At 42.3% G+C, this 26794-nt stretch overlaps 1 protein-coding gene across 6 annotated transcripts in view; it reads right to left on the minus strand.

Annotated features, from left to right (window-relative positions):
* LOC129188935 (IQ motif and SEC7 domain-containing protein 1-like) overlaps nucleotides 1-26794 on the minus strand; it is a 128529-nt gene that overhangs the window by 26636 nt on the left and 75099 nt on the right. The window contains exon 1 of one of the 6 annotated variants that reach the window (XM_054790104.1): nucleotides 21389-23794. The exons of 4 other annotated variants lie outside the window; for them this stretch is intronic. In XM_054790104.1, coding sequence (XP_054646079.1) covers nucleotides 21389-21516 — 128 coding nt within the window. In that variant the 5' untranslated portion in view covers nucleotides 21517-23794. Of the gene's footprint in view, nucleotides 1-17291; nucleotides 21324-21388; nucleotides 23795-26794 lie in introns of those variants that run through there. One more of the 6 variants, XM_054790128.1, reaches the window with a different exon arrangement.

The raw sequence follows: 26794 nt of genomic DNA on the forward strand, positions 1-26794 counted from the left end.
AGAATGCCTGATGTCATAGCTTGATACAAAAGCATGCACAGACGACCGTATAGGAGGGAGAAAACGATCATTCTTATCCCTGAGAACAAAGACTATCTGTGCATAAACAGCATCTGGCAGCAGATATGCATTAAAAATAGAGCTGAAATGAGAGTAATTAAAGGATAGCACGCCTATGCTCAGCACGTCCTGACAGCAAGGCTTGTGGAGATGATCTGCCTGTGGGATCCAAAGGGCCTGATCAAAGCTCATCGATAGCATGTGATGTCTGAGAGCCTTCTCTCCTGTTCACACCACATGAGAACATGGACTGAGTAAACTGAAAATAAGTCTCAGAGAAAAAGTCAGCGAGAGGTTTCAGAGCTTGCCAACAGAAGCCTTACATCAGAAGGTAATTGGCGCTTGCAAATCTATGCGTTAGTGCAACGTATGGACTATTTTAAGATCCTCCGAGCTGAGAAACATCCCAAAAGTAGCACAATACACACACACCGCAGCTCTCAAGCTCTTTGTTCGCTTTCAATAAGCAGTATTAAACATCTGTTAAGTATAGACATCCAAACCACAATGTGGTTTTCCACTTTACACAAGCATCTTCTCAGCTCAACCAACAACAGTGACCAACAACAACGTCACCTGGCTAGGTCCAAAACTGAATCCACGTGTGTTCACCAGTCTTTCCGGTATGGAATTTAGTGCACGTTCTCTCTCAGAGATTGAGTGGGTTTGCTCTGGTTTCCTCTGGCATTCCAAACAAATAGACCAGTCAGATGGGGTCAGCTCAAAGATTGTTTGCCTCTTGTCATTATGCAGAGATTTACATTACAACCTTACCATATGTTTGAGAAGTTCACTCACTTAACTTTAGAACGGTGGCAGAGCTGTACCCCTGATTGCATGCATACGCTATCTGCCTCACTCTACAAAAGACATCTGGAGGTTATGTATGGTGTACCGTTACTGTCATTAGGAATCGGCACCGTCTGTCCTTTTGCAGAAAATTTCCCCTCAGTTTCCTCGCTGGCCAGCAAGCAAAGTACTCAGAAGCTTATTACCCAAAGCCCCGCCTAAACACAGGAACACACTAGAGCACAACTGCCTGATCTAAAAATAGACCCATGTGAGTTGACTCAATGTAGTCCACTCCATGAGTGAGATTAACAAGGCAAAGCATACACATGAATAAACTGCTAATGTCATCTCATCTCTGCAACGTTTCTACAGTAACAAGTGCAGTACCTTCTGTGGCTTTCAGTCACTGCAGCCTTGTCTGTAAATGTGATAAAGACCGCAGCGGGTATAAATAACCATAGTGGTTACGGGAGCGTGGCACTGGAGCCAGAATGACAAAACAGGCCCCACAGGGACGTGAAACAGCCATACAACTGGCCTCCAGGGGGGACAGTGCCACTTTCTGGCCAGAAAGTCAAACTACAAGCATTGGAACCAGGAAGAGAAAATATGTGCATGTCATTTGGTCAGGTGTATTTATAATAGTGGCAGGCTGGGAGGGTGGCTGGGTTATTCAGAGAGGCCATCATGTGAAATGACCAGCTTTTTCTGGAGGGGAGATGGGATATGTATGGGGGTGGGTGCAATACTCTATTTGAGGCAGGGGCAGAATCACACCTGTTCCACTCTGTTGACCAAAACCATGTGTAAACATGATTCAGTCAGATAATTTATTTGGCAGTTTGGCTATTCTTGGAGCTTCCTCCCCTTCCATCAATCCATACGGAAATCCTTATGCAAGCGTAGGAGTGCAGCACTAGCAAAAAGGGCAGGAAACAATGACAGCACAAAGGACATTGTTTGAAGCTGGTGTATTTGCGAAGCAGGAAGTGGGCAGCAATTTAAATGAAACGCCCTCAGTGATATTTGCCAATGGAGATGACTAAGCGGCAATCACCTGATCACACTGATGTGGTGGTGGGTGGGTGGGGGAGTCATCAGCTGATTAAGTTGAGCTTTGAATCAGTCGATTGAGCAGAGAGTGCAGATCGTAGACATATCGCGGTTGGCTATTTTTCCAAAACTTTTACAAACATGGTGGATTTGTTTATATTCAGTAAAAAAATACCATGTCTCGACATGAGTCAAACTAGTGTGTTACAGGACAATAAGGGCAATCCCTTCTTTTATTTCCAACAGCAGCCATTCTCAACTGCTCTCAAGCTGGGACCCACATTTTCCCATGGTCATAAGTCGGGGTGTCACAAGATCTCACAAGGTTAAAACGTGACAAGATTTCTCATTCAGAAAAAAAAAAAATTGTATTGTAGGCCCTCGGCTTGGGATGATAATAAATTCATGAATTAATCACACAATAAATGAAAATGAACTTGATCATTTTGTCGGCCTTAATAAATTGGCATGTGCACGTGCGTCTGTTTTCCTCGTCTCTCACCTCCAAACAGGCAGGAAGAGGAATCACTCTGTGCTTTGGTTTCAGCACTTTGGTGAGTTTGTTCCACAGAACAACAGCATAAACAGAGTAGGAGCCCTTTTGCTAGTGATGCAGTCTCTTTGTCTTGGTGGGTGGAGGCGGGGCCGGTAGCATACACACAGAGTGCAGAAGAGTGTAACGTAGTAGAAATTACATTAGTAGATTGCAATATATTGTCATATTTTTTCATTGTCATTTTCCTAAAAGTAATGTTAAAAGTTTCTCTCGGCTCGTTCTCGTAGACCCAATCTCGTGTATCGCCTCATCTTGTGAATTGAGTGCCTTGTGAATCCCCTTGTCATAAGCCATGACACACTTTATTAAAAGCAATTTTGTTTACAGAAATATTATTTTCCTAAAATTGCCCTCAAAAACAGAGGTATTTATACATAACATAACTGTGCATAATATGTGCAAAGTGCATTTTGGGGCACATTATAACAAAAAAACAAAATAACAGGAACAGCATGATAAATGCATGTGTAAAAAAAACCTAAGTTAGATTAAATATCAAATGGCACAAAATATATAAGAGGGTGTAAGCAAGTGTATCAGTGTAAGGAAACCTACATTTTAAATAACCCTGTTAGTATAGGGACTGGATAGGACCACTCTAGTCTGGCACTCTAGACTAGAGAGTGGTCCTATCTAGTCTACAAGGCATCATCCGTTCATGCTAAAAAACTAGATAGGACAGCTTTAGTCTAGCGCGCCAGACTGGGGCTGTGACAGCTAGTCTTTGCGTATGAATTATTTCCTAACAGACCTTATTAAGCTTATAGTAATGGAATCACATCTTGGGCTCTACAGTAGCCTGGAGCTCTACACTACAGCTGTCCTATCTAGTCTTGAACTGATGAAGCCTGCTCAGATGAGAGGTGAAACATCTTCTAAACCTGAACAATCCAGTTGCCATCGATTCAATTCCCTGACAACATTTGATAAGCTGTCGGCGCACCATCAGAAAGGGCCTGCGACCTACTTTTGGGTCCCGACGTACCAGTTGAGAACCACTGCTTTAAGGTACAACACTTGGCTAGGGAATAAGTCAGTCTGGATGGACGTGGCTTTGGGTTTTTGATTTGGCACACAAGCATTCGCCAGTTCAGGCACAAGCCCTCCCTTATAAAAAGGAAAAAAAAATCCACCCCCAAATTGCAAAGCATTTGGCTCTATAAAAGTCAACATTATTTGTGAAGTGTTGCCGACTGACAGTGTGCACCCAGTCTGGAAACATACAGTGTACTCACTGTGCGCAACCTGCATGCGGAAGAATACATACGCATGAGTCAGCACTAATGGGTATGAATATGCGCAACCTAGGAAACATTCAAATATCATCATCCCTTTAAAGTTGTTCAAAGACCCATGACACACGTCACAGCAACAAAAAAAAAAAAAAAAAAAGGCACCATCTGCTCCCCCAAATGGCCAATCAACCATCAGACATTTCCCAAAATGATTAGCACCAACCCAATCTGGTACGTTTCCTCTGCTGAACTGATTTCTAGTCACCGTCCGTCAGCAAAATCCCAGACAATTAAAAAATAAACATATCTACACTGTGTTCCTGTAGGAATTATCTCCTCCTTTGTTTGCGTGAGTGTGTGTCCGCCTGGCACTGCAATCAATTCAGAGCCACGAGTTAAGTCACATCAATGAGCTGGGTACATTGACTGGAAGGCTTACAAGGAGAATAACTGCTGTTCCAATCAAATTGCATTCACTGCCTACTGCACCAGGGATCAGATAAATAGTAGACGATAGTAGATGATGTGTTGCTGCTGCTCATTCTGTGCAAATCCCTTACAAGATTTAATTGTCAGCCAAGTATGACTTAGTGTTGCTGACGGCAGCATGTATGCATGTCTTGCACATATTGACATGGCCGTTTATAAATTGGAAGTCCTCCGATGAAGAATTTGTCATCACACAGAGGCACAGCCATAATATAGATAGCTTTCCACATATACGAGCTTTCCTTCACTCCTGCTTTTTTCCTTGGCAAAGCCATCGCCTCCTTCATGACGCCTGAAGCCCACAAGGGAAACATTACATCTATTGAGCCCAAAAGAGTGGCTCGACCATCCACAGCAGAAGTCTTTGTTTGTGCTGGCGAGGCAAATAAAGGCAGTTTTTCTCACAACTAGGCATTAAATCCTGCCGGTCTTTCGTCAGGAAGAACTTGAGCATTTAGGTTAAGGAGCCACTCGGGAGAAGTGACAATAATTCAGATGATTTACCATCAGGTCAGGACCCACAAATGACATTCATCATTCTTGGCTTGTTGCTGTGTGATCCCAACATCATAAAGAAATTTTGCCTCCACTAAAAATCAAAAGGACGTCATGAATTACTTCCTAATGGACCTCATTAAGATGACAGTAATGGAATTATATCTTAAGATGATTAGGCCCATGCTGAACACAAATATAAAATGAAAAGGGTGGTCAAAAGCTCAAAATTACTAGCTATTAATAGTATTACTGGCAATTTAATATGTTTAAGGTGGCAGCTACGGCTGCATCTGAAGATAATACCATGGATGATGCCATCGATACGGAAGATCGTACTCTGCTTAAAGCTTACTGTGATTGTAGATCACAACTACGAGCCCAAAATGTATCCTTGAGGTTACCTCTGTTGGGATACAATAATTGGTCTGCGATTAAAAACTGCCAACTGTCACTCCCAAGTTGCCAAAAAACAAACTGTGGATCAATTTAATATTGATGAGTAACTACACCTGCTCTAATGCAGACGTAATCAGCTCTATTTAAATATTCATTGAAAGCCACAGTTGACGGCACCTTCACAAAGGAAGTAGAATTAATGAGAAAATTATTTATGATTCTCAGCTTTCCTGTTTATTTCCTCCTATGGTTGGAAGGCTTATCTGCTTATTGCACCTTTATTGTTCCCCAAGGGGACATTGTCTATATTTAAGGTATGGTAGGTTAAGGAGGTTTTGCAACTGTGTAACACCCTTGAGCAACTGGGTTTTGATGCCTTGCTTAAAGGAAAACTGCAGTTTTCCTTTAAGGACACCTCTGCAGCACTAAGAAAGTGTCTAGAACCTAAACACGTTCTCCCTTTGTTGAGCCTATAGTCCAAATATTACAGGTTGAACTACTGCTTCCCTCTGTTTTTTGTTCCCTGAAGAGCAAATGTAGAGATAAAGCACTCAACCCAATGCACCTTACTGCACAGGAACAAAGAGGAGGAACTCCTTTTTTTTTTTCCTTTTGCAGGTCACGAGCTGACTGCTGAGAAATGGATTCAGACACGTATTCCAGTGGAACAATATATCCTGAGTGAGCAAGTTCCATTCATACCACATTTCCACAAGACCCGGTCGGTGCAATTCAGCAGATCGTCTATTTCAACATATGCAAAGAGGAAGGATGTGAGGCTGAGCGAGACCTAAACAACTGTTATTGTTATTAGCATTTATTAACACAAGAAAGCTACACAAGCTCTGTCTTATCAATCCATAGAATTAAGGTCTAACACGAAACCGAAGCTGATTGGACATTCCAAGCAAGCACAAGCGCTAAATAATGGCTCAAGTCCTCCTGGGGCAAGCTCGGCAATCAGTCATCCACATCATAGATGTACACGCGCACCTTGCCTGGAACGGGCCAATTGTTGTCATTCAAGAGAAATGGGCTTCAAATGTAGTGCAGCAGTTTGTTTGCTCCACAAAGCTTTCTATATTATTGACCGAAAGTAAAATCCAGGTCTTTGCTGCATGCACCATCGATTTGTACACCCTTCAATTACTTATAAGAGCGCCCCGTCCTCTCAGCCAGCAGGATAGTTCCCCAGGGAATCGGCTTATTGTATCACAACTGCAGTTTCAGTTTCATTTGAACAAAGGTTAACAAGATATTACCAGTGTAAAGTCTTATTACTGGGTTATCCAAGATTTAATATGGATCGGATTTGGATGTGGAAGGGGTTTCTTGCTCTCCTACAAAGCAGACAACTCAAGGGTGGCTCTTTTGTGGAGATTGCACTAACATTGGCCTTATTCTGTCATTGTAATCAACCATCCCAAGGATTCCAGCTGTCAATCAAAAGGTTGTATGGAGTGTCTGTCACACCCATGTGGCCAACCATGACTGACACAAAAGCTTTCTTCCTTGGTGGCGTAAAGATGACTATAGGGTGTTGGTTTATGTCGAGAGGGCTCTAGTAGTGTAAAAAAACGTATTTAGAAGGTCGTAAACACGGTTTCTATGCTTTAACACCGCCAAAAGTTTGCCTGTGTTCAAGTACATTTTCCTGTTAGTGTATAATTAGGCACGTGTCTTGTTGTGTTGTTTATACACTGTGTGAGTCCAGCTGTGTTCAAATATTTCATCACAAAACGTCCCTGTCAGCAGCCTATTATCATGCTAACAAAATGGAAACCATGACCAGACGTCAATGTCCCCCAGCCTGTCGATGATGTCATCAGTGGTTGACTTTATAGTTATTTGCTAGCTGACACCGTTATGCCACAAGTCCCTGCTTTTCTTATTGATCACAGCTGCAAAATAATCCGCAATAAAGCCAAAGAAAGTTGCAAATGCCAACATTTTGCTAAAGAAAGTGAGAAACACTATTGAATTGGAGAAACAACTCATTGCAAAACATGAAGGTGTGGATCTCTCTTCTCCTCCCTCGCCGCTCGTCATGGCCATCTGTCAATCACGGTAAAAGTGATGTTAAATATTCACTTATCCCTTTATTTCATCATTTATACTGTATGTATTTATAGGCATTTTGAATTGCTTGCTGTGAATTGTGACTCCAGAACAAATGAACTGGAATAGCATTATTTCTTATGGGACAAATTGATTCGGTTAGAGTATGTTTCGGTTTGAGTCCGACCTTCTGGAACGGATTAATGATGCTAACAAGGTTCCACTGTACTTCACTTGCGGTGAAAACCGGTCCCAAACTCATAGTGTATGACTGGAACAGTGTGGTCAGGCTGTGAAAGTCATTTAGGTGTAATTTTCCCTGCTTGCATAGAATTTGATAAAAGGTAACACTCTTATTCACACTTATTCACCTGTGTTCTTGCCAAAAGAATGATTTTTTTTTTAAAGTGGCTTTTCAGAAAATGAAAGCTATTTCTCTGAGCGTGCAGTCGAACCAGTTCAATCTTCACATGTGAAAATGTGCCCCCCCCCCCGGACAATAAAATAACGTGCATAACATGTTGGCTTGGTCAGAACAATTCATTGAGGACAACTGAAGGGTCGTTATGTCAACTTTTGGATGTTTTTGCAGCTCTCTGGATAAGGTCGATGGTCTTAACTTGAAAGCGTCTAACTGGAGTTGTATTCCTACTATAAAAGTTGCAACCGCCAGCTGGGAGGAAACATGGCAAGTCAGCAACACGTTTACAACCCCCAGACAGGATGAGCTCTTTTTCCTTGCAGAATGTGTGCCGTCGTGCTCGTAAGTGCTTTGTTTTTGCATTAAAGAGCAGAACCTATTCACTGTTACTTAAATCAGTTGATGCACTGTGCTTAATGTTCTAAGAGGCACATTGTTGTACCCCACATAAGCAGCGTGTTGCAGCAGGAGAAAATAAAACTGCACAGAGCCGAGACAAGCCAAAGAAGAGTTCATGCATGCATGCAATACAGTCAGTCTCACGCTCTTTGCATCTAATTGGCTCTAATTACTGCCTTGCTGAGAACTCCATTCTGTTGCTGCTTCTAATGAGAGCAGGTTCAGTTGGACCGACATTTCGGTCAACAATTGCTACAAACAAATCTGCGGTCATCATGGGTCTGTAGTGATCTTGTTTTTATTGTAAAGACATCAACAGGAAGCCTCACAGGAGCGGGACAATCAAGAGGAATGTGGTTTGGGAAATGAAGGCTGGGAGTGATGATCAGTTCAGGCACCGGAATAACAGAAACTCCAAGCTAAAAGGCAGCTCTGTGCATAAATGTGCATAGCTTCAAAGATGAGAGCTGTATTGCAACTTCTATTTAACCTGAAGTGCAAAAGTGTGATAATTCAAGAATGGCTTGCTTGGAAGACTTTAGCATGGAAGAACGTGAAAGCAGGTTAGCATCATGACGTGCTAAGATTAGGTGGTTGGCGTCTAAGGACGTTAAACTGTGGTGAGAATATGTAACACTGATTGCTGGAGCATACACCAGCAACATGATAGTATAACAGCCTAATCATCTTGTACTCGTTGTCTACTACAAATGATGATTATGACATGCTGCGCTAATATATTGATTTTTATTCCGACATAAAAACGAAACGTTGATGCATCAGCATAGGACTACACCGGCTACCACCTTGTCTGTACATTTCTGTTGCTTATTGTCAATCACTGAACAGGACGCAAAGTAGTGGACATGATACATGCCCGTACGTGTACGTGAGGGTGTGTTTTGTCCTGTAAATGTAAACAGCCCATGATTGGTTATTAGTGTACAATTAAAATTACTGGGTGCAAAATAGTAAAAACCTATCAATAGTGACTTCCATCATGAAGAGCAAAATGAAGTTGACATCCGTATGGTCAGACAACATAGTGAACTGCTTTTAAACCTACACACACACACACACACACACACACACACAGGAGAGATTCCACCTACCTCCACTCAGCTGTCTCCTGGTTGGACCGTATGTCTGCAACCTGATCTGGGCCGGGATGACAAATTGCCACCAGTTCTAGACCAGACTAGACAAAGGTGACCGTGCTTACAGGAGAGCTACACCATGCACCACCAACAACCAGCAGCGTTTGACTGGTTTGCACTGCACTCATCAGCACATTCTCCGAAACGTCAATGAAAAGAGTGCTGCCCCCACTTCCCTCACTCTTCACTGGGCTCGGCTGTGTCTCTCCGAGCTTCACATCCATTCTTTTGAAGCTTCCTGCTCATGTATTCAGCTGCTGTCTTGATTTATGTGCTCTGAGTGTGGGACACGTCCACACAGAGCCCGCATGCAGCGGCAGCAGCCCTGCAAGGTCAACAATTGTGAGTATGTGTGTTATTTTTTTCTCGCTCCTCAGGACACATGGTGCCAAGGGGGCAGAAATCTGAGCTCTCGGCGGGCAGATGGAAAACAACACTAGATGTGGTCGGACAACATCCAAGCACCAGAAAACTGATAAAATAATGTGGATGTGATTGTGGTATTTCATACTGCAGCCACATATTGACCGGATCTGACCAGCTGGCTCTGGTTAGCCACCCTCAAAGTTTGATGGTGCGGATTCCTATTACATTAAATAAACAAACTGGTCCCTGAATTATGTAAGAACAGGCTGTCTGTGAGAGAGCACAAATACAAATAACCCGGTATCACGGTGTTCTATCAGCGAGTGAACCTTAAATCTCCAAAGCAGACCAGGGCAAACTACGCAAGACGACGTCATTTATCAGACGTTTGGGTTTCATGTTTCGCCATATGTGTCGCTAGTTCTAGTTCATACTGCAAATCCCACATCCTTTATTCATGTACATGTTCTGGGCGTCTTATTCAGTTAAAAACCTGCACAGTTACATTTTTTGAGGTGTGTCATAACATTTGTATATATTATCCTCTAAGATACTTTTTTTTTTTTTAACGGCACCTTAGGGGATTGCGGCTTCAATTTCATTGTGTTAAAACGACAACTATTCACAAATGCTCAGCAACCTCCAGATGTTTGCACTGCAGATTGTATGACACTTGTATAGCTAAAAGAAGATGGACAGACTTTGAATTACAGGCGTGAAGAGCGTGTGCATGTACAGTAATCTCTCGTTTATCGCGGTTAATTGGTTCCAGACCCGAACGTGTTAAGTGAATTTATGCAAAGTCGGATTCCTTATTTATAAATGGGATATTTTCGAAGTTTTAACATTATTACAGGCCTCTACACAAGCAATAACACCCATATACAGTCATGGAAGAAATGATTAGACCACCCTTGTTTCTTCCTTTGTTGTCCATTTTAATGCCTGATTCAACTAAAGGTACTTTTGTTTGGACAAATATTACAATGACAACAAAAAGAGTGAAATTTTTTCATGTAAGAACTTACGTGAGTTTGGTTATTATCAAGAAAACCATGGAAGTTGCTAGATATCAGCTCTTAAAATAAGATTCAAGAGTTTTATTGTCATATGCACAGTAAAACAGGTAATTATAATGAGCTATATTTGTTATCATCATTATATTTGTCCAAATAAATGTACGTTTTGTTGTACCAGACATTAAAACGGCTCAATCAAGTGAAGAAACAAGAGCGGTCTAATCATTTTTTCCATGACTGTAGTCACCTTTGCACTCACATCACCCAATACAGTAGATATAATCACAGTAAATAAGCCATTCAACACATTAATAAAACTTGTGCTTGTGTGTGTTGCCATGTGTGTATTCTGAATGTGTGGAGGACAGGAAGTGATGTCAGGGGTTGAGGTTTAGCTTGGCATGGGTTACGACCACAACAGTCGCCAGTGTTTTTATGATTATGATTATGATTATGATTATTATTATTATTATTATTATTATAGCGACTGTTGTGAGATACTTGAAGCAAAAATACGCAAAATAAGCCTGCTGTTCCGGCGATCAAGTCTAGTGCTCGTACCGTATGTTTCACGTAACATTAAAGTAACATTACTGACACTTAGTGACCAGTGGAGAACACTGCATCTCATCACAACCTTCTTTGAATGCGTCTTCAGAATGCCTTGTATTTTAGTTCATTTAGCCATTTTTATGCTTGAAAATTCTTAATTTAGGCAAAAAGTACATCAAATTTGCTTAAAGATTTTTAAAAACTAATAGGCCGTATTCAAGCATGCAGCAACAGCATGCTCTATTTTTGAAAAACAGTGATAGAGTGAAGCTACGAAATTCAAACCGCAATGTGGCGAGGGACAACCGTATATGTACATGGCAATTTTTTTTTTTAACCCAATGTGGCCCGCAAGTGCAAATAATTGCCTGCCTCTGCTCTGAAGTGTCTCTGAGAAGACTCCAGATGCCTCTGAGCATTCGGGTGAGGCGAAAGTCCCCCATCTGCCTCCATTTGTCTTCGCTCACAGTCTTGATCATTTGTTTGACTGTTTAATTTCTCAGCTCTCCGCCCTTGACTTCCTCACAGTGGAGCCCTTGAAATTGATCGAGCGGGTGGCCATTAGCAGTTAAGACAAGTTTGACGACTAACTTTCAAACCTCTTTTACTGGAAAGGCAGAATTCTTCCCGCTGCGCGAGGGACTTTAAACATCGGACTTCAGCCAAGGGGGCAGACTCAGTGTTTTTTTTTGTGTTTTCCAGTCCTGTCTCTGCCAACAGATGGTGCTGCTGTACTGGCCATGCATTTCAGAGAAGGATGGAGGCTACAAGACTGATCAAAAGGTTGTTCTACATCAAGAATGGGTAAGGGAAACATGTACTAGTACATGTAAAGCAGAGCAGTATTACAGAGGTTAGTTTTATTTCAGCAGCGGAGAAAGGATGAGAGCAACATTACCATCTTCTCTAGGAGCTCCTGTAAACTATTTGAGTCTAAATGAGCCTCTCTCTCTTTTGTCACAGCCACCAATGTCAGCTTTAACTGTCTCTTATTCGGACAGGGCGTGTGTAAAGATCCTTGACACCTCGTGTAGGGTGTAAACACTGCCTTGTAGAAATCAATACTTCAACTCCTGTCAACTACTGAGTCATCCTCGGTTGTCATTAATTGTGGGCCTAAAGAAAAATCAATGAATAGTCATTGCATCGATGAGCCTTGGTGAATGATATCACTACCAAAAACAAAAAGAGGTTCCAGGCGGAGGGGACAGCTGAGCGATGCGCACAATAGGTGTGTCTCCACGGAGGACAGAGCACATATTGAAAGCAGGATTTATCACAATTGCATGCACGTGCACAGACCTCAGAGGCCAGTTGTCAAGGCAACAGCTGAGGCTGGTCAAAAAGAGCCCCAAAAAATCCAAGCATAAGAAGATGTAGAAGTGTGGCTGCAGGCAAACACACGCACGCACACACACACACATACACACACACACGCTCGCGCAGCAATTAGCACAATCAGGATAAACATTTCAGTTTAATGACTGTTTACCAGGCACACTCCCAGCCTCCTTCAACATGTGCTGATTTCATGCAGCGACATGCGCCATTTTCACAAAATCACAGACCCATGCAGCACCAATAGTTTTTACAATGTCAACAACATCCGTGTAATCACACGTAGCGCTTCCCATCACAGCGGTGCTCCAGACGATGCGGGTTATTATGACACTTGCATGACATAACAATCAATGTATTCAACAACATGATGGAAGGTCCCACAGAAGGCACCTTTCCGTTTCAAAGAGTAAATGTGCTGTCTGACACACACAGCCATATACAGCGAGAGAGAGAGAAGTCGGAAAAAAGCTCAGCTGAGAGTAAATTATTCATTAACAGTGTGTGCAAAATAGTGCAGTTTGGCAAAAAGACCACAAGGGGCAGCGTGTACATATGAGCTGCAGTGCAGCAACATGAGCTCATCACACTCCTCCTATCCCCCTCCTCCTTCTGTAACTCACCCCCCAACCCTAGCTCACTAACCCCCCACCACCACCACCACCCACATCCCTCTGCACCCCTCCACTCCCCTCGCTTGCCATTACATAAGTTAATGCAGCACACACCCTCATTATTCTGCAGGCAGGCGCTGCGAGGAGATGCAAGGGAATATGTCATCTAAAGTAAAATAACAGCACAAAAAGCCCAAGAAGGAGGCAGTGGCTTGTGATTCTCACTGTGTTTTCAGCCACACGCTGATTCCAAAAAAACAGAGCACACGTGGAGATGTGACACACGCGAGCACTTTTATTTATTTTTTTAACACTGAACACTTAATTGTGGTTTGCCTTCTCTTTCTCACCGTACGCACAGGCAACATAAAAAAGTAATCTCTCCAGGGGGCATCGTTCTTAAACATAAACAAACTGGCATCCGCAGATGATTAGCATTTCAAACAGTGTTCAGCCTAACATGAGACGTGTAGCTACTGCAGCAGCGTTCCTGAAGAAGGCGAGCCTGCAACCCTGGCAGACTGACTGTGTTGGTTCTCAAGCTGGCCTAACATGGTCATTAATCCATTTATCACATTTCAGCACAATAGGAAGGAAAATGATAAAAAAGACAACTGAAGAGGAAGCATTTTCCACAAAGACAACAACCAAGAACATTATTTACTAGTACGGACTTACTCGTGATGCCCTAATACAGGGGTGTCCAAACCACGGCCCGCAGGCCGATCCTGACCGTGTCAGAATAATGAGAATAGTTTACAGGTAATCAGCAGTTGATACCATTCAGTAATTCACAAATCAATTCAATATGGCAATAAATACAATTACACATAATTTCTCAGTAGTTGTGTACATCAGGGATCCCCAACCGCCGGGTGGCGGCCCGGTACCGGCCCGTGAGTCATTTGGTACCACGCCGCACAGAAAGAAAAAATAATTTCTATTATTTTTTGGATGTTTTATTTTGAAAAGTGGCCGAATTCTCTCTGTTACATCCTTCTCACTTGAACACATGTCCATTGTGCGTGTGCTAACTTTATCTCATGCCGCACAGATAGACTACTACTGTATTTTTACCATTTTTCTTTCACCTCATATTTGGTCTCAAATGCTGATACTATGTGGGAATGCATGAAGGTGAGTTTTGATGACTTATTGAGTGCTAATGTGCACATTTGTCTCAAGTTAATTCATGCTAGCACACAACATGTATACTGGTGCATCTCACTGTGGAAGCAAACATGGAAACAGCCAGAGAATTCCCAATTTTCCACAAGATAAGCATTTGCCTGAGTGCAAATTATACAATTCATAACAAAAAAGCTCACTGGATACCAACAGTACACACGGGTTTCTCACCGCTGTGGCGTCCCTCAACACATAAATACTGTAATTACAAAGAGATATTACTCAGAATTTGAAGCCACACCAATTCCACAGGCGCAATGTAAACACAAGAACCACCATTATGGCTGCCTCACATCAACATCGTTCATTTTATCTTCCATCCGAGACGCGTCTAAGCTTTTCCACCCCGAAGAGTATTTTTCTCTCACCGCAGTGGAAATGCAAGCTCGCTTTGGCAGATCACTGTGTTTCCATTATAAGCACTTCCTCTTTCCCAGCCCCCACCCCTCACTACCAAAAGTCTGATCCAGCCAAAGGAATAAAGCACGAGGTCGCTGCCTGCGCTGAATGATCAATACTCCCCAGTATTAAAACTTGTAAGTGGTTTACCTATGAAGCAGTGCTGATGGGTCAGGAGGTGTTCCAAACTTCTCAGAGGCGACGTGCTGCGATACTCCGCTCCCTGATATGTTCACTGTGGGATAAGGTGGCACTGGCGACCAGCTCTAGATCCACATAGTGAATAAATAATGCAGTCTGACACTCGAATGACAGATGGATCAGATGGTGCTCTGCTTCAATAGAGTCCTGTCCGGGTCAAAAGTTGTGCCGACTTGATGTTATCAAGTGAGGTTTAACTCTGTGTGGATGGTTATGCCAGTCCCATATAGTCATACTGTAGTAGTCCAAAGTTTGAACATACCATTTCATTCAATAATAAGTTATGGTTTATTTAAACCAGATAAAACACAAATGTACGAAAATGCAAAATAAAAAGAAAGCTAGTTGAAAAATGAGAGGGCAGAAGCAAAGCTAATGAAAAAGCACATAAGAAATATGACTATTAAATACACTTATATACATGTGTACAGTGTAGTATGACAAACTGTGGTCAAATTGTTTCTTTTTCACTCTTTTTCATCATAAATTAGCCCAAAGTTGTACACTACCCTCAAGTTGTGATTGGTGGAGCATGTTGTGAAAATGCTGACCGTGGAGGCGGGGCTACCTTGGCTAGCAGCAAGTTAGCCTTGTGAGCAAGCATACGCTAACATGAATGAAGGCACAATAGTGATGGTTTGTAGGGCAGGAATATTTCGGTTTTAAACAGAATGAACAAGGTGAGCGCATGAATACCGATGAACCGATACGTCGCATTTGATCGAAAGTAGTGACGAGAAAGAAGGGGAACACGATCAACTTGTATGCACACCTAAAACGGAGGTAGAAAGGAACCTTCGTCCCGACAGTCAGTCAGTGTTGCTCGCTACATTGCAAAAGAAATGTTTGACAGACAGCACGAATTGCCCTGGGGAACAAACAGCAATTCCTGAACTGTATAGCTGAGTGAAAGAAGCCAAAAAAAAAAAAAAAGTTGTCAAAAATGTTGTCAATAATATCAGCTATCGACAATAATTTGTAGGACAATTACCACAGAGCAAAACTTGTTATCGTGACTGGCCGACATACCACAACAATAACAACATACAATCAACGTGACAGTAACAACAACCACAGCAGTGCAGTAAAAGGCCCCACAGACAGATCAGCGGGGCCTGCTATTCAGGGCGGCTATGGCTGCAGGGATCAGGCTTTTCCCAAGACGGGCCCTCCTGAACTTAATTGTTCTGTACCATCGCCCTAAATAATGGCGTTAGTAACACAATACACAGTAGAGTACTAAAAATATAAACACTGCAGGAATGAATATATATATATATATATGTTATATCAATGAATATATGATTAGGCTACACAGGTACTTTCATTCCGTTTAGTAGTGATGTTATAGTGAGACTGAAGTGCATGCATTTGTTTTAAATAAAAGTAACGTTAATACATTTTTAAGACCTTTCAAATTTGTACCTAAGACATTTTATGAGATTTTAAGAGAATTTCAGACATTTTAGGCCGTACATTAAAATGATGATTATGTGTGATAACATGGATCCAAAGTGGACAGACGTTATTATCTTCATCTGTCACCATTTTTCATTACCCCGCCCACCTGATATGTTGGAGAAAGACCAGCGACCTCCACCCTATGATGCCATTATTGCCACAGGAATATTGTTCATATTGCCACATGCATTCAAACAGTATTTCTTGACAAATGAAGTGGGTGTTTGCATTGGTCAAAAACAAACACTGAAAACAGTGCGTGAGCTTCAACTTTATTCCCTTTATTAGGTAGAAGACAGCAACAGAAAAGAGATACTGCATGTAAACAAGACAAGACTCGTGCAGGTTCATTTCTAAAAAGACAACTAAAAAGTACCAGAATATGTGAGACATGTTGGATAACTATGTGACCTCTTTTTTTTTTTTTTTAAGGTATCATTTTGCTCATCAAGAAGACATTCATTCATTCTGCACAATGTGACCCCCAGTTAAAGGCAACAAATGATGATAAGGCTTAAGAAATGATTATTCTCAAGGCTTTTTATCAACCCCATGTGTTTGATAAGGCAGACTGTCCCAAAAGACCTTGACGATGTCTTAACTGTTCTCTGCACGTCTTCAGGATATACGAGGTGTTCAGAAAGTCACTGTGCACACTCAGATTTGATTTGATTTTTTTCTGATTGCGGTCCCAATACGGTTTTAACAACTGAAGAACATGTATTAGTCGTCGAACATGTATTCCGACAAAATGGGAGATACCCAGATGTGGTGCGACAGTTGATATATTTCAGGAAACAGGATCAGCGGATGATGTCAAATGCTGTGGAAGGCAAGCAATATTCTATATTGATACATGTCTGTCAATAAAAATATAAGCACAGTTTGCAAACTCCTTGCATGTCTGCAAAAGGAAAGCTGCAGTTATGAGTGCATACTGGATACAAGACATGTTATTTGTCAGAAACATGCGTCCAGACTGCTGCGGTCAGTCAGAAAACAACAAGCACGCGGGCCCACACGCCAGATGGTCTCCTACCTTATAGTTCGGCTGGAAATGCAGTACTTCCACATTGCATTCCACACTGTAGTGACATCACTGGAGACCTCAGACATACCCCCCAAAAATGTGCATGGCCGAGCGTTTTTCAAAAAAACTCCACTAACACTGCAGAGACTTGACCAGAGGAAATAGAGTTTGGGTTCACTCCCTTCCACCACAAATTACAGTCCTCATCCTTCTCTTTCCATGCAACATCCCACAGAGAGTTTCATTTTCTCTGCTTTCAGTCCTGTAGAGGTTTCGGTCCCACTGCAAGTAGCTGCCCTCGCCAGCTGATGCCTGATGACCAAGTAAGGTAACGACCCAGTATGTATAGCAGAAGAAGAATCACCCCTCTCTGAACAAAAGCACTCCACCCACTACAACTCCTTTTGCTCTCTGCACGCTTCCTTTTTGTTCGGTCTGTTCGGAGCAATCTTCTACTCATGTGATCCCTGACAGTGATGGGCAGGGCCTATGCTGTTAGTTTAAACCAGAGAACTAGAGGGAACCAGAGTGATAAAGATGTGGTCCTTGTAATAGTTGGGCTTGAGTCCAACAATCACATTGCTCTCAATGGGACGTCCGCGCTCGGGGAGGGTGAATCCCAGTTCAGCAGCTGGGAGAGGCTGTTTTCAGTTACTCTGACCATTTTGCCGAAACAACACAGTCCTGAATACAATATGACTGCATGCATGCAAGTGAGGTCTGAGATGTAATGCGTTACACCCAATGATCGGAATATTCCAATGAATCTGTGCACTCAGGCGGTGCAGAAAAAAATACCACTGAATCACACACACGTCAGCCCTTTGCAGCTGTCAGCAGCTGTGAATATACCTCTTGAAGTCCATCTTTACCGCGTATCCACAAGGAAAAGGAATCAAACCCAGCACTGGGTGGGGTGCACCCTTGACAGATGACCAGCCAATCACAAGGCTGACACATGTGAGGCTTTTTATATGACACACTGGCTATGTTTAAAAGGACAGCTAGAACAAACTACCAAGCTGCATAAGACCATATTTCCACAACGATGCTTACACGAGTTGCTTATGGATTATTGGATTCATGGACTTGTTTTACATGTGACCCAGCATAGTGTGATTGTTGACAATGTGACTGTCATACAACACCAACCAGGCATCCTCCAAGTATTTATGATACACTTGATGTACACTCCATGTGTAGTAAAAGTTACTCAACAAAAACACCTACTGAAACAGATGTTTTTGTTTTGCATTTAATAAATATCTTGGGTGAAATCATTATGCCATTTTTTTTGTCAAAATGTGTGGGGTTTTTTTGTCCTTTGCAGTGGACAGCGGCATCTAGTGCTAATTAAATCATTATGTCCTCCATCGTCTTTTCTACTGTTTTGACAAAATGTTCATACCTACTGCAATTAATAGTTTATAATATAGATATAGCTGTTTTTATCATCCATTTTACAGCTGCATTGGCATTGAACTTCATTTTTTCTTGGTTTTGGCATTTTGTCAATTCCGTGGCACACTTTTAAAGTCATATTACTATGAATGACACGGCATGAAGCGTTTTTTTTCCTCCTTGTCACAGACGTATGCATTTCTGCATCTTGACACATTTGTTGCATCAACAATCTTCATTATTTTCTATGAATTGAATTGAAGTATCGAGTAAGGAGTAAGTCCACATATCCACCACAAAGGACGTTGCAAAAATGTGTTTTCAGTATATTAAAAATGACTGTATGTTCCCCAAATCACCTCAAATTATTTACCAAACACACCTTAAAAGAAATATTTTATCTTTAAAAAACACAAAAATTTTATACATATAAAAAAGTACTTCTTTTGTTCCCATCAAATATGCTGCTCGGTGTCGGGAGCCATTTTGGGAAGACAGCCCTTCTATTTCATTGGACATACTCCAACAAATCACATATTACTGGAAAACAAGGCTATGAAATGCTTGTCCCTTTCAGATGACAAAATTGCATTGCGGCGTCTCAGAAAGTTAGCCTAATGTTACCACTTAAGAGTTTTTCTATCACAATTTCATTTTCTGTGACAGCGTGATCAAATGAAAAGTGAAAAGTGAACTGAAACTGTCACATCTCTGTAATTTCAAATGTGGGTATTATCCAGCTTGGTATTAGAGCTTCTCTCTCAGCACCACTGAACACCAAAACACAGAAGTACGTGTACAGGACAGATGCCATCCAGCAGTTACAAACTGTCAGAACATTCTGCTGAAGTAAGGCGAGTGTAGACTGACGTCCCCCATCTGAGAGGATTGATGGCCTCGATGCTGGTTCTACTAAAATCTAACACGATGATTTTGATTGTTATTGAGCATGCTTTATAGCCGAGGGAATTCCCATTCAGAGATGTCGCCTGCTAAATGTGTGATGCATTATTAATGAGAGCTGGAGAAAACTGTATTCATATGTGTGAACACATTAGCATATAAGAGGCGCTTCTTTCACACTTTGTGATCCAGACATCAAACACAACTGTAAACAAAGCTGGCCACACCACTCTGATCCAAAATACAGTCAAACTTTGATTTTCCAACGCCCCCGTTTTCGTATGATTCAGTTTTTGACGAAAATCTTCACCAAAATTGTGCCACGGTTCTTGTACACTGTCTCGTTGTACAATATTGCGTGTAACAAACTGTTTGTACTGTGGCACATTGAATGAATTTCATCTTTTTCTGCATGTAAAACTATAATTTATAAATAAAATGTTTGTTTTGTTAGTACCTTTGGGTGTCTGGAACGGATGAATTGGGTTTACATTATTTCCTATGGGAAAAATTGCTTTGTTTTTTGTATGTTCCAGTTTTTGCCTGACCTTTTCGAATGAATCAAATCATGAAAACTGAGGCACCGCAGTAATTCAATTCAGTATTACTAGTGGTTCTTTTCTGACCAATAACAAACGGACCAAAGGGAACACAATACTTCAATAGCTCTGACAGAAAGTGGTTGATTATGCAGAAATTGACTCAGCTGCTTTTCTGTTTCAGCAGCTGGATCTTGATTGTTCGGTAAAAGGAGCATCTGAGGCCTAAGTCATTATAGGCAGTAAATGACATGAGGGCATCTTTATGGTTTCAACACAGCAGCAGGGGGATGGGGGTGTAATTTATACAGCGTGACAGTGTAGGGGGGGCCTTTCTGACACACCTGCAACCACGTAGCATTGCTAATAATCTTATGTGGCAATCAATGTCCCGGATATTTTATGTTATGGTTTTCCATTTTGGATTTACAGTTTAAATTGTCACCAAAAGATGGACATTTTAACAGCACGAACAATTGTGACTACTTTTGTTTGCTTTGGGGAAAATGAGGGGCTGGGCAAACGTAGATTGACCTGCAAACAAAAACAGCACAAACGACCATTTTAATGGCGCACACCTAGCACAAACAACTGCGACTATTTTGTTCATTTGGAGAAAATGGGGGGCTGGGTGAACTTAAATTGACCTATAAATAAGTTGTAATGACTCACAAACGGAAACAGCAGAAACAACCATTTTAACGGCACAAACCAGCACAAACGATTTTTTTTTTAAGCAGAGATTTGCATGGGCTGAGGGGCCAACTCAATTCAGGTGGCTTCTTACCTTATCAGATGACCGCACTGGAATGTTTTGGTGAAAGGCGGGGCAATCCAGGCATAGATTAAAGGTTCATAAAGTATAGTTTGCCTGGCCATTCTTCATGCAAGCTGCAACGCTGGACTGGCTAAAGAGGCATAGATTATGCAGGAGGTGAGAGGTGAACAGAGCAGCTTCCCAGTGGGACCCACATGAATAAATTCAACCATCGCCTCCTTTTCAGTAAAGTAAACACTAAGTAGACACAAACGAGAGCGTTCAAAGTCACTAAATCGAGTGATTCTGGGAGATGACAGACGAGACCTAGTTTTCGGGAGAAAAAAATCAATAGTTCAGCTAAACTAATGTCCTCCTCCTGAGCATCAAAGCACCTTCTCACACAAACCGACAGACTTGAGGAAGTCTCTTCAAACATATCGATTTGTGTCATGTTGGTGCCAAGGCGACACACACAGCAGTCAGCATCGCGTCTTCAAACCTACCTTTTATAAAAGTTGTTCTGGGGGTGCAAGCACAGCACATGCCAGTAATCCAGGCAAAACGCTTTAAACTTCCACATCCTGTGCTCAGACGTTCCCGGGGGCAGAGCAGCGATGCGGTCCAACACCATTAAAAGACAACATGGTGGTAAATAAACACGACCCTGCTCATTTCTTCAGCCAGTGAATGTCTGGCGTGGATGTCGGATTTGTCTTCCTCTGGAGCACAACCACAGCTACTGGATGACAGCCTGAGCAGCTCTAACCTTGCCAGGAACAGCCACGCCACTCCTGGACTGGTCTCGGTCACAGTACAACAACCGGCAGAGTGGGAACCCCTAATGGACTTAATTGGACCACATAGTGATGCTCAGGATCCAGGTCCCAAAAGAAGCTCAGTATTAGCTGAAGGCTGTGTTTAGCAGCGATCCAGGTCAGTCAGTGTGTCCTCTGTGGCGGAGGCTCCACACGGTGCGTCAGCCTGGGATCCTCTGAGACTTCATGGCCACAGCTCAAGCTCTGCATGGCTCCAGCAGGCACAGGTACGGAATGTGGAGCAGGAATGCTGCCCTTCAAAACTTTCCACTGTCCTTTCTCCCTGCCAAATTCAGATCCTTCTCTCCTCCTATAGCTGCCCCTTTCTCCTCATCCTCGTCTCCCTCTCACAGGCACCGCCGTCCGCACAGGACCTCCCAGAAATGTGCCGATTGCGGTTGCCGGGCAACACTAGAGTACTAGCGAAGCTTCAAAAGGAAGCCCAGCAGGGATGCATTTGATTGGCTGGCTTATCAGATAGGAGGGGCTGCGGCAATGTTGTATGACCACATGTCATGCATGTGTCAAGCAAGCATACGCTGCATCCTCTCTAGTGTGTACACATAAAACGGTTTCATTTGTTGAGGTCGTGGAGGTGCAATAGCAGAGTGATTCATAAAATTAATTTATAGGAAGAGTGAAATATGAATGCAAGCTGGCGAAATTAATGAGGCAGATGCATGTATAGAATACGTTCAATGTAAGTATTTTTCCATTAGCTGCTGTGCTTAGAAGAATCTTCAGAAATTGATGGATCAAATCAGTTTCTCGCTGATTGTCTTGCACTAAACAAATGCAGCGTTGTTCTTTCCCTGCAGTAGTGCAACCCCGTCCCAGCACGAGAAAGAGGTGCGGAAGGGCCTCTCATCAATATTCAGCCCCCGGCCGGGTCCAAGCATGCAAACACTGAACGTAATGCATATTTACACAAACAAGCGAACCTCTGTACTGAAAGCAGAACATGCAAATAAACATGCATATTTACATGTTAGCACACGAACTGGGATGGTTTCCACTGTCAACAGCTCTCCACATGAGTCTTTTTTTTTTTTTCTCCCCACATCCTGACAAAATATAGAAGGAGCCCGAGTGTCACAAGGGCTGCACATAAAAGCCTGAATGACGGCGGGGGACACAAAGGAATTAATTAATCTACACACCATTCACCAGCCATTTTCTCACAATTCACACCACCTAAGAAAATGAGCTAGCTGTTTTCTACATGGCCATCGGCTCTTTCCCCCCCACATATTTGGCTTAGGTGATAATAATGTAGAGATACAAGCATATATCACATCAAATATTCCCAAGTTACTTTTTACTAAATAGAAAACTGTATTTGGTTGCGAGTGTGGGTGGAAACGGCGCCGCTGTTTTGTTCTGAATATATAAGAACCTATCAGGAAGAGCGATTAGTGCAGCATTAGGTGGCATGAAATGCAAAATGGCCCTCAAACACAAACGACAGGCTTTTATTAAGTTGATAGGACACAGAGCAGTGCAAGGGAAATGAACACAAAACCACAAAAAGGATGTGATTCAGTCAGTATGCATGTACATTGGCACGGCAAGTAAAATAAGGCCAGTAAAATAACCCCCCCAACCAACATGATTACTTTCTCATGTTGACTTTGTGCTTTACCGGACAGGGCACTTTCATTTTTACTATTTAGTAGATTATTTTATTTTAAATTTATTATAATTAGTTTATTAATTGGGAAAATTAATCACTTATTTCAGTAAAAAAAATACAATTATGTGCAATTTCGGCCAGAAAAAGCCTGAATCAGATGTGTCTTGTTTCACAATCCAACTTTTATTGACTTCATAATGCAAAAGTCACCTCCACGAAGTTGGCCTGTCGCGATAATAAATAAATAAATGAACCGCACGATAAATAAAAACAAACCCAATAATTTTGCCGGCCTCGATATATTGACAGGTACATGCGTGTTTGTTTTCCTCCTCTCTCTTGACTAAACAGGCTGAATGACAAGCAGATTCTATAGCGGAATGAACAGAGTGAGTGAACCCTCTTCAGTCATTCAGTCTCTTTGTCCCAGTGGGTGGAGGCGGGGCACACACACAGTGCTGCAGCAAATGCAATATGAATGAAGGCACGAAAGCGATGGATTCTACGCCAAATGCCACAGCCCCGGCGTGGGAATATTTCACTTTTAAACAGAATGAACAAAATAAGCCCATGAAGGGGTCGGCAACCCGCGGCTCCGGAGCCGCATGTAGCTCTTCAGCCTCCTTGTTGCGGCTCATTTTGCTGAGCTCTGTGTTATTTTTTTAAACAATGAAGTAGAGGAAATGTGCATTTTCAAAAAGAAGTCTCTGAATGTGTGTAGACTGCGTTCTGACTGCTGATTGGATGAGCAAGGGAAGGGGAGGTAAACGAGTCTCACTGGAGAGAAAAAAGGTGAGGGAGTTTGGAGTTGAGTCTGAAGCAAGTTACTGCACAGTAAAATAAAACAATATAATTAACAAGAGCATAGCGATATGTTTTATAACGAGAAGCGCGCTGTAGCCAAGTGTTCGGAGCCCGTGACGAGCTAATCCCCGAGGTGGTGACTCCGGGAGGGGCAGATAGTGTGCAGGAGGAGCTGACTGTGACACTGCTTGTGACTGCTGTGAGGCGGGGCAGAACAATACGCGCTTTCTCTTTTACGTCTCCAAATACCAGTCCTTACGTTTGTGGCTCGTCGCTTTTGGGAAAATAAGTCAGCAAGAGGGTTTGGAAAGTCTCCAGATTTAGCGAGAAAATGGCCGAGTTGGCAACCCTGGGCTGCACATGAGATGGGAAGGCGGGGGAAGCCATTCACATGAAAGAATCGTTCATAAAAACATCAGAGCATCTATTCTCCAAATTCAAAAAACAAAAACAAAACAAGAAATGATTGAGAAAATGTAAGAACGCCTCTTTCTGCAAAGACAGGACCAATAGCATGGTCATTGAAGACAATTTAGCACAGGCATAAACAACACTGACTACATTTACATGCAGTCAATATTCGGGTTAAGGTCAATACTCCGGTTTCTGAAACATTCGGAATAACCCGTTTACATGCGTGACGTGAGGAAAAAAACCCAAAAGAACCCCGCACGGACAATGTTTCGACACACGGTAAACGTCATGATGCAATGCACGTCATTTCCGCTTCTTTTTCCTGGTGCTGGTACTGACCCACCACCAGTACTTGACACTATTCTGTCCCACTTTCTTCATTAATGGAAGGCGAGAACGTGAAGAAATAGGAAATGGAGCCAGAGCTGTGCCATCCACATTCATGCTATATATCCCCAGAGCCCCCTCGGACACTTTTGAAGATTCGTTCGTACAAACACAGCTTCGCGTAGCTGCTTGCTCACCTTCTGATAGATTTCACTATTGCGGTACTTTCTACCGTCAATAAAAAGACATAATGTTCCTGTCTTTCACCGACCACACTAACGAGGTGGCTTGTTTCCCTCTCGCTACAAAAGTGTGGCGTTTTTCGTTTTTCGTCATGTTTACAAGTACTTCCTGCCAAAAACGCAAGATTCCTTTCGAACAGAACATACGCAGAACACAAGTCAATGTTCCTTTTGATTGGGATATCCCGATAGGCGTATACATGACCCGATTTTTGGGTTAGAAAAGGAGTAACCCAGCGGTAATATTCAGTTTTTTCAAAAGGGTTATTGGTGTTTACATGGCCGTGCATAACCGGGTTATTGCTAATATTTCGGTTATGACAGGGTTATTTGGCTGCATGTAAACTCAATGATATGCAGAAATGTTAACTCTGATTAGCTTATTTTTTATTTAAAGCAAATACGGGAACCACTGAAAAAGGCTTACAGAGTTCAGTATTTAAATGATTTCGGGGTAGGCCTGCACATGCTCAGTGCACGTTTATTTGTTGAATTTTGTTGTTGTAACAGGTAACATTTAAAAAAAGATGAGTTTATTTTATTTTTTTACCGGAAAAGGAGGCAAAATGGCTCTTCTGATGCTAAAAGGTTGTCGGCCCCCAGTCTCAAACGGAAACAGCTGAAAAGCTTCTGAATTGCGTCTAGCTTGCGTCTTATAAAAGGCCAATCTCCGCCCAAAAGTCTAAAAAGTGGTAAGATATGTTGGTAAATCATCTTAAAACTGAATTTTAAAAAAAGTCCAAAAAACATATGCCTTTGTGTTTCAGACGGAATCGTTAAACGGTGCAGGGGGACAGAGCCTTTAGTATTGTGAACTTCCTCATTATCGTTAAGCAGCTTGCCACAACACAACTCCTGTCTAGTTACACGGCATTAAAATGTGCATACAGTGACTTCGTTCCTGTTAAATTCAAAATAAAATCATGGCAGTTTTAACCTGGATTCTACACCAGAAGAAAAATATGCACATGTATGAAAGCGTTACTGTCATGTAGTCAAGACGCACCAAAATGACCCCAGCAGCTCTGTTAGATAAGAGTATAAAATATTGTTATGTCGGCAGAATGACTGGGCACAAATCAGCCTTTTATTGGCATAGTATTGCACACCTTAAAAGCAAGATGCACTGTCCACTTCAAAGTGGCCAACTCCGCTTGGAAACTCTTCTCTCTTGGGTTGGCTCTAAGTTAGCAGGCAAACGCCACTGCCCCTTACAGCCTAACCCCTGAATCACAGCTAAGAACCATACCCTTGCTACAATATCATACGACAACAGACAAATCAAAATCTAAATATGCACAAAAGGAGGGACAACAATGTCAACAAACTGCCGTATGTTCGCCTATTCCCCCGATATCTCTGGTGAAAGTCGCAGATCGGCTATGTCGACAACCGCTTATGTCAACGTCTATGGGCATAATCCAACAGTATGACAAAACCAACCCTGCTTACCTTGGTGTTAATCAATATCCACCCAGAACATATCACAGACCTAAAGGCCATAAAGGCACTGGCTGTGCAGTTCATCTTGGTAAATGACCTCATGTGAAGAGCTGTGTGACAGGCTCTTATTGTCTCTATGCTACCGCTGCGGCATTAAACTGCAGCACTCTGACATGGGCTGATATTGAGCATTGCAGCGCCGGGACCCCACTTCTCCCCGGGACTGACCTA

This window comes from Dunckerocampus dactyliophorus, chromosome 1 (assembly GCF_027744805.1).
Source record: "Dunckerocampus dactyliophorus isolate RoL2022-P2 chromosome 1, RoL_Ddac_1.1, whole genome shotgun sequence".
NCBI classification, from domain to species: Eukaryota; Metazoa; Chordata; class Actinopteri; order Syngnathiformes; family Syngnathidae; genus Dunckerocampus; species Dunckerocampus dactyliophorus.